This window comes from Oreochromis aureus, linkage group 23 (assembly GCF_013358895.1).
Source record: "Oreochromis aureus strain Israel breed Guangdong linkage group 23, ZZ_aureus, whole genome shotgun sequence".
Classification (NCBI taxonomy): Eukaryota; Metazoa; Chordata; class Actinopteri; order Cichliformes; family Cichlidae; genus Oreochromis; species Oreochromis aureus.
This window is the reverse complement of record NC_052963.1, coordinates 12,106,904-12,114,522: the sequence shown is the minus strand read 5'-3', so window position 1 is coordinate 12,114,522 and position 7,619 is coordinate 12,106,904. Positions and strand designations below refer to the sequence as shown.

The 7,619-nt window shown below is 42.4% G+C and overlaps 1 protein-coding gene across 4 annotated transcripts in view; it reads right to left on the bottom strand.

The window, feature by feature from the left end:
* Nucleotides 1–325: 325 nt before the first annotated feature.
* The window catches only part of LOC116319199 (mitogen-activated protein kinase kinase kinase kinase 4-like), a 38,447-nt gene continuing 31,153 nt past the window's right edge, over nucleotides 326–7,619 (bottom strand). For all 4 annotated transcript variants that reach the window (XM_039606916.1, XM_031738459.2, XM_031738461.2 and 1 more), the window contains 9 exons: nucleotides 6,968–7,085; nucleotides 6,694–6,864; nucleotides 6,447–6,590; nucleotides 6,215–6,349; nucleotides 5,858–5,958; nucleotides 5,623–5,772; nucleotides 5,135–5,294; nucleotides 4,035–4,174; nucleotides 326–2,957 (listed from right to left, as the gene is read on the bottom strand). In XM_039606916.1, coding sequence (XP_039462850.1) covers nucleotides 2,874–2,957; nucleotides 4,035–4,174; nucleotides 5,135–5,294; nucleotides 5,623–5,772; nucleotides 5,858–5,958; nucleotides 6,215–6,349; nucleotides 6,447–6,590; nucleotides 6,694–6,864; nucleotides 6,968–7,085 — 1,203 coding nt within the window. In that variant the 3' untranslated portion in view covers nucleotides 326–2,873. The remainder of the gene's footprint in view (nucleotides 2,958–4,034; nucleotides 4,175–5,134; nucleotides 5,295–5,622; nucleotides 5,773–5,857; nucleotides 5,959–6,214; nucleotides 6,350–6,446; nucleotides 6,591–6,693; nucleotides 6,865–6,967; nucleotides 7,086–7,619) is intronic.

The window sequence follows — 7,619 nt, the reverse complement described above, 5'->3', positions numbered from 1 at the left end:
AATGTGAGAGTCTGATGAAGTCTTATATAAAGCTTTACATGCAATAACTTTTTTTGTATCATTCAGTTATGTGGCTTCTGACATAGTCACACATGCACCACCTTAAAAATCAACTGATGCAGATAAGCCAGGCAAGCCTCCTCTGTAGCTTGAAATGTGGAGTGTCATTTCTAATTCCCCCCCCCATTTAGTCCCACTTTAAAGAAGCGCAGGCCCAGAAAGAGCAGCAGCATTTCTTAAACTTGTCTCCTTTTTATTTTATTTTCGATTTGTTGACGCAGCAGTAAATAATATTTACAGATTGTTACAAAGAATGACGCAGCACTGTAAATTCCTTTTGATTTTATTCAATGAAAGAAAAAAAAAAAAAAAAAAGACCTTCAAGAAAATACAGTAATTCCCATAGTACACACAGAGGACATAAATTAGAGGCATGGTAGAGAGACATCCGAGGGGGGACATGTCACCTGGCAGGTAGAAAACATTAGATCCGTGCTGCCACACAGCCAGGAGCGTGCACACTCACACACAGTGCACTAAGGAGGATGTAAAGGAAATCAGTGAAATTGACACTCTGGGCTTGGGTTATTCATAAAGTGAGCAAAAGTTGATTAATCCTGTACACAAACATCTAAATGAAAGTACAAAAAAAAGGGATAATACAAAATACAAAAGAGGAGCGGTGGAGGGGGAGAAACCATAAATATTCATATCGATGCACATTGGTTTAACAAAACAACTGCTTCTGTAAACATTTTGAACATAAAGGTGTGCATTTAAAATAAAACCACTGCATATTTATCTGAAGGGTTACACATGATTGGAAACAACACTAATAAAAACTAAGACAGAGTTTAAAAACACAAAAGTATGCCACATGGTTTTGGCTGTCTGGAGCGGTTTTGTGACACTGCTATCAGAACATGTGATTCATTCATGTTTTTGCCTTCTTTCTTTCTACACAAACGACAAGACTGTGAAAGCGACTTCTGCGCCTCACAGCGGGTCTTCCCCCTAAAGACAGCGAAGGCACCGCCCTTTAAAGAGTCCTATTATGAAGCTCTGTCATTCACACAGAAGCACAGCTGCAGGATGGACTCTACACTCAGCGGCGGGATGAGACTGTCTCATGTGAAGTGACAAACGAGTCTCGCCTTGTCATTCGGGTTTCCGAGGATGACACGGGAAGAAAGAGCACGAAATAAAAATTATTTTAAGGGAGCTCTGTTAAAGTAGCGCGTCTCTTTAATCCAGATTGGATGTGGCATGTCTGAAGGCATCAAGAAAAAAAGAAGGAACATAAAAATAAAGGAGGTCCAACATTGAGTCACACGGCTGCTTCAGACTAAAGTGTTCCTACCCTAAAATCTAAATGTCTTCACTTATGAAGTAGTGGATTTTAGTTTTTTTTTGTTTAGTTTTTTTGTTTAAATTGCTGGAAACTCCTCTAAGGCAACATTAAGTTGAAGTCTCCTTCAGAACGCAGATGATTGTAGATGTGAAAATGTCACAACAGTGCAGGTGGAGGACAATCAGCTGACCCTCCTCCCTTTCCTCTAAGTGAGATCTATACATGCTGCCCTCATTCTGCCCACTGGCCTCCATGCTACCTTAATGGCAACCTGCTAATTCACAGTTTATGCTAGCCCTACTTAAAACTGATCTTAAAGGAAAAATCCACCTTAAAAAACACAAACAAAACAACTATTTGTATTGAACCTCACATTTCTGGGTCTATTTTGTCGGTGTGTGTGTGTTTCTATATTTCCAGTAGAACGACAGGTTCTGCAAAGGAGACACAGATTAAAAGGAAAAGCCAAGATTTCATTACAAAATAAAAGCCCCTGAAGAAAAAAAAAAAAAAAAAAAAAAAAAAAAAAAAAAAAAATGTCAGGCTCTTGATGATAAATAGTGGATTCTTCCTTTAAAACTCATTTTTGTGTGTATTTCTGCATTCTTTATTTATGCGCAGCAAGTCACATATAAAATATACAGTGTGTTTAAAAACAAAAACTGGGACTACCTTAGTTAATAACACCAAAGCAACATGCTGTCATAAAAAAAAGGGCTACTTTTGTCCAACATGAGCTACAGCACAAGAGGTGTGATAAAGCTGTTCTTGAAAAACCTGCGCGAGTCTGACGTTAGTATGCACAAACTCCAACATATCCAGTACCCTGTATTTAATGGATGCGTCAAGGAGGTCCCTTAAAAAAAAAAAAAAAAAAAAAATCTTCACTTTCAGGAGGTTAAGGGAGAGAAAAAAAAAAAAGTGAAGACAAAGAAGATTTACATGTCAAGCACCGTTCAATCTGTGGAACTAAGTGTAGTCGTAGTGTTGTAGTCACACACCTGACAGGACCGGGATTAAACACAGCTACACTTCAAGCTGTGGCAACACACACACACACACAAACACACAGTCTTCTCTGATACGGTGACAGCTGTGTTTAGCGTTCTGTCGTTCTGCCCCCTCCCCCTAGACAAACACATTTTGTCATACACTTACAAGATGCAAAGTTTTACTATGACATAAAGATATACCGTCAACAGGCAACAGATCCCACGTCCCTCAGAGGGAGAGGAGGAGAATGGGGATCGGCTCGAAGGTCAGGCAACAAGGCCGGGGTTGGCGGGGGGAGGAAAAACCTGCAGGCCCCTCTAAATACATATCCATCCCTAGCTTCTGTTCATGATTACAGTCTAATCCGTTGTTTGGCTGCCCGAGGACATGAGAAATGGAAGCCGCCTCCTCAGAAAATGCTTCTCCAGCTTGGGCTTTAAAACGTCTTCGTCGGTCGTAGTTGCAATAGTCATCTGTTGGTCGCTGCTTAGGTAATGGTTGTCATATCGGCTGACGGCGCGGCACGTCTCTACCAGCTCATGAGGGATGTGCGTCCCAGGGTCATGAAATATACTTGGCTGGCACCTCCGGGGCGCACAGAGGCAAAGAAGACCTGAAAATGAAAGACTACACTGAGTGAAATGGTGTTTGGTGGTCGTGCCAGGCTACCAACAGTAGATTAGTAATAGTAGTGTAGATGTTATAAAAGACTAAGATAAGTCCTATCAAAACTTTCCCCTACTTTGAATGTGAACCCAAGTAATAAAGTACTGGTTTGTACTACATGTGACAACCTCCTATATTCTCCATATATCTGGATTACAGAGTAGCGCTATGAGACAGAAGCCTTTCCTGGCAACAACAAAAAATATCCAAGCTCTCGGACAATTGCCAAAAGAAAATTACACCGAGTCTCCCAAAGGCACGTAGGATAATGTGTTATGGTCCGATTTACATTTGGCCCAAAAGCGACACTTTGCACCACCAAAAGAACACCACACCCACAGTGAGGACGGTGGTGGCAGTATCGTGGGTTTGGGTCGTTTTTCTTCAGGGGCTTTTGTCAAAGTGGAGGGAATTATAAAAAATAAAAGTAAAAAAAAAAAAATCTATGAGGTGACCTGAAGAGGGCGATGAACAAGATATTCCCTCACCATTTCCCTCCCCTCATCCCCAACTGGTCGTGGCAGATGGCCCCCCCTCCCTGAGACTGGAACTGTTAAGAGTGTTTTTCCTTCCCACTGTCACCAAGTGTTTGCTCACAGGGGGATCACCTGATTGTTGGGGTTCCTCTGTATTATTGTAGGGTTATTACCTTACAATATTAAGCGCCTTGAGGGGACTGTTGTTGTGATTTGGTGCTTAAAAATAAAACTGAATTTCGAGCACTTTTGCATGGGAGAGAGGGCAAATATTACCAAGTTAAGACTGAATGCTGTGATTAAAAGTTCTTCAGCAGTATCAGTTAAAGGGTGTGCACTTATGCAACCAGCAAAACAGATTTGTTTTTCAGTTGAATTTTCATTTGAAGGTTATTGGTGACATCAAAGGTGGAAAAATTTTGAAATGATTTATTGCAGTATTGTGTTTTCAACAACAAAAACCTGACATATTAACAGGGGTGTGTTCACATTTATCTCCACTGTATAGAGAGAAACAGGAGGGATGAAGAAAGGAAGGATGTTTTCACCTTGTCATTCCTCTCACAAAGGAACTTGAGTCTCTGGGCTCTCTTGTGCATGAAGACTCCGTCAAGGTGGCCCGTCTCCACTGAGCGGATCTCTATAGCCTTCTCACCCCAGCCCATGATCTGGTTTGACCTAATGTAGGCTGCACAAGCACAGAAAGGGGAAAAGGAGGGTAAGTAGCTGTTTAAAAAAAGCTGTAAAAATTCAAACAACATGTCATTTTACTTGTGAATACTTCTAATGATAAATGTAATACTTTTATATATTGATTAAAAAAAGAAGCTACTAAACAAAAGTGTCTAAAATGAACTGAAACCTCGACTGCTGTTGGAGTGTAATCGAATGCATCAAGTGAAGCTGCTGCTGGGCTTTTTCTTTGGTCAAAAAGAACTTTTCACATCTGATTATTTTATTCTGAAGGTTGAACCTTCACTCTGCCGCACACTGAAGTTGCCAGCATCATTTGCACCATTGCTTTTACAGTTGGGAGATCATTTCTCCCAGTAAAATAATCAGAAGTCTCTGAACACAGGACTTTTCAGTACTGCAGACACTCTTCACTCAGGGCGTTTTCACACCTATAGATTTTTTTACTCTGGTCCAAATCAGCTGATAAGTTGGTAAACTTGTAGCTTTTTCCTGTGGTTTGGTTTGTTTTCACACAGAAAAAATCCAAGCAAACCAAAATGTTTCACTGCAAGCCACATGAGAATGTTCTGTCCGCTCATTGGCCAGATGTATCTGGGGTGGGAGCAAGAAAAGTAAATACAGGAAGAAGGTGCTGTGTGAGAAAACCAAGTTTACAATCATTTCTTGGCTAGTTGCTAGCCCGTATAGACCTTTGCGCATCTATAGTAGCTACCTGCACTGAGAATACAAAGCATAAGTTGCTATGGGATATTTTTTAGCTCTTGTAACATAACACCTGGTAGTTTGTTCTGATTGGGTTTGTATCACATTCACACCATAAATATAGTTTGTTTGGAACCACACCGAGACCACCTCCTGCAAAGGGTCTTGGTTGTTTTTGTGCATATCAGAGTGCAGTTCAGATTTTTCTGACCTCCGGCATCATGATGAGAAATATCTGCTTTTCACTTACCCACTGAAGTTGGCATTTCTCCCCACTGCAGCACCACATCCTTGGTGATGCGTCCGTAGGTGTTGACGTAGACGCCTTCGTCCTCGTAACACACCAGCAGCTCAATCCCATCAGTGTTGGGCAAGATGATGATGGCGTGGCACTGAATATTGGTTTGGATCTGAGGATGAAATGGAGGAAAAGGTAAGAGATTTTAAAAAGTCCCTTCACCGCCAGTTGCAGCAGATAGCCGCCCCTCACTGAGCCTGGCTCTGCTGGAGGTTTCTTCCTGTTAAAAAGGGAGTTTTTCCCTTTGCACTGTCACCAAGGGCTTGCTCATAGGGGGTCGTTTAATTGTGGAGTTCTCTCTCTATTATTGTAGGTCTTTACTTTATAATATAAAGTGCTTTGAGGCGACTGTTATGATTCGGCATTGTAGAAATAAAACAGAATTCAAATTTAGAAAATGCAAAACAAGACATAATCAGTCTGCATCAGTTCGCACATACATGTGTGGGCAGGTAGATGTCGTAGACGGCACCAGAGTCCACATCCACAGCATGGAAGCCTGAACAGGAACCGTAGATGACCTTTAACCTCTGACCTTCCTCCACCGTCAAGTCAACCAGCAGAGGTTTGTGCACCAGGTCACCAAAAGACTAAAGAAAAAAGTCAAAAGACAGTCAGCCTGAAAGCAGTCAGCCACCTGCAGGTAGAATGACACCTGTTAGAGAACATGCTCACCTTAAAGGCCATGAACTTGTGATAAGGTTTGGGCGCCCATGCGTAGACCTCCACAGAGTTCTTCAAAGCCAGCACCAAGAATTTAATTCTCTCGTACTTCACTGGAATAACAAGTAGGTGGCGAGTTAATCGTGGGTGATGGCTCCTATGGTTATTTTTTTTTTTTTTTTTAATTCTTGGACTCTGCTAGAGCAGCTTTGCATGATTCAAAATTCAAAATAAGCCTTATTTATCTTATAGTGGGCCTTAGAGCAACCTCTGAGCTCTAAGCTGTTTAGCTTTAAGCCCTTTTATGCCCCGTCTCCCTTCAAGTCACCATTTCCTTTTTCCTGTACATCTGAGCTTTAGGAAACGTACCAACTTTGTAGTGGACACAGCCCTCCAGGTCGCCCACATTGACCCACCCCTGCTTCTTCTCCACCTCAGGGTCATTGTGCAAAATCTTGTTTCGAAGCCATGACAGGTAATACACTCGCAGCTTGTTCTTTTTGCCTGCAGGAGGGAGGAAACAAAAAATCCATCTATCCAAAACTTTACTGACTGAAAATGAATCTGAATCGAGACTTTCTGGTTGGAACGTGTGCTCTACCTGATATGGTCACCAGGACGTTGAGTCCCTCTAGGACATCCATCTGCTGGATGCGTCGCCGGTTGATCAGAGGGTAGACCTTACCCTGACCGCTTCGGTCCAGCAGCATCAGACCACTCTCTGTTCCCACCAGTAGATTTACTCCTGGAAGAGTGACAGGCAGTCACAGAAACGTACGTCACTGCTGATAGGTTTTCATCCAGCTGTGGGGCATCACAGTATCTGCATATTTTTGAAGTTCACTCACCCCAGAGTGCCGCGCACAGGATCTCAGAGTTGAACCTCTTCTTGTACTTGCGAATCTCCGGAGTGTCGCTCGGTGGACGAGTGTTGACCGGGTTGACGTTAACCACTGAGCCTTTACGGGACGGGTCGGACCGCAGCTGATCTGACAGGCGCCCGTCTTGCCCAAATCCAGCTGGAAAGGGAAAGCAGAGGCAGTGCACATTAACTTTGCAGATAACCAAGAAGAATTAGTGTTGAAGATGCATTTTTGCAGTGGGCTGTATATCCAGACTTACCCATGTTGTTGAGGGAGCTCCCGCTGGATGGAGATATCTGCAGCAGACGCGGGTCGATGAAGGGAGTGAACGAGGAGGAAGACTTGTGTTTGGACATGGAGTTGCTCTCCGACTGCGACTGGTGGAGATATCGGATATTTAGAAAACCTAGAGCTCAAAACATTCCCAATAAAATAACTTAAAATGCACCGAGCTGAAACATGAATCAAACTTGATTTGTTGCAGTGATTTGTAATTCCTAAGAACGACTGTTTATTTAAACGGCAGCAGAGGCCCCTCAGGTTTGAGCTTATGAGTTATAGCTCTACCTCTGGGGTCTCATTAAACAACATTCAGCTTAAATGCCTTCAAAACCACATTTTTACAGCACAACTGGGAACAAAGTCCCCCCCACCCCCCACAAAAAAAAAAAGCAAACGAAAAAGATTAAGTGCAGTTATGTTAATTGTTTTGATGTTAGTGAAGGCATAAAATATGTCAGAGAGGAAAAACAACATGTGCAACAAGGAGAAAAAAAAATGTGTTGAAGGAAACATGAAGTGATCCAAACACAGGCTGCTGTGAACTGTTAGAGAGGAGAAGAAAAAAGCTGCTCTTAATGAAGCACAGACACACAAGGATACTCCACCACCCAAGATGCATGTTGTTTGCA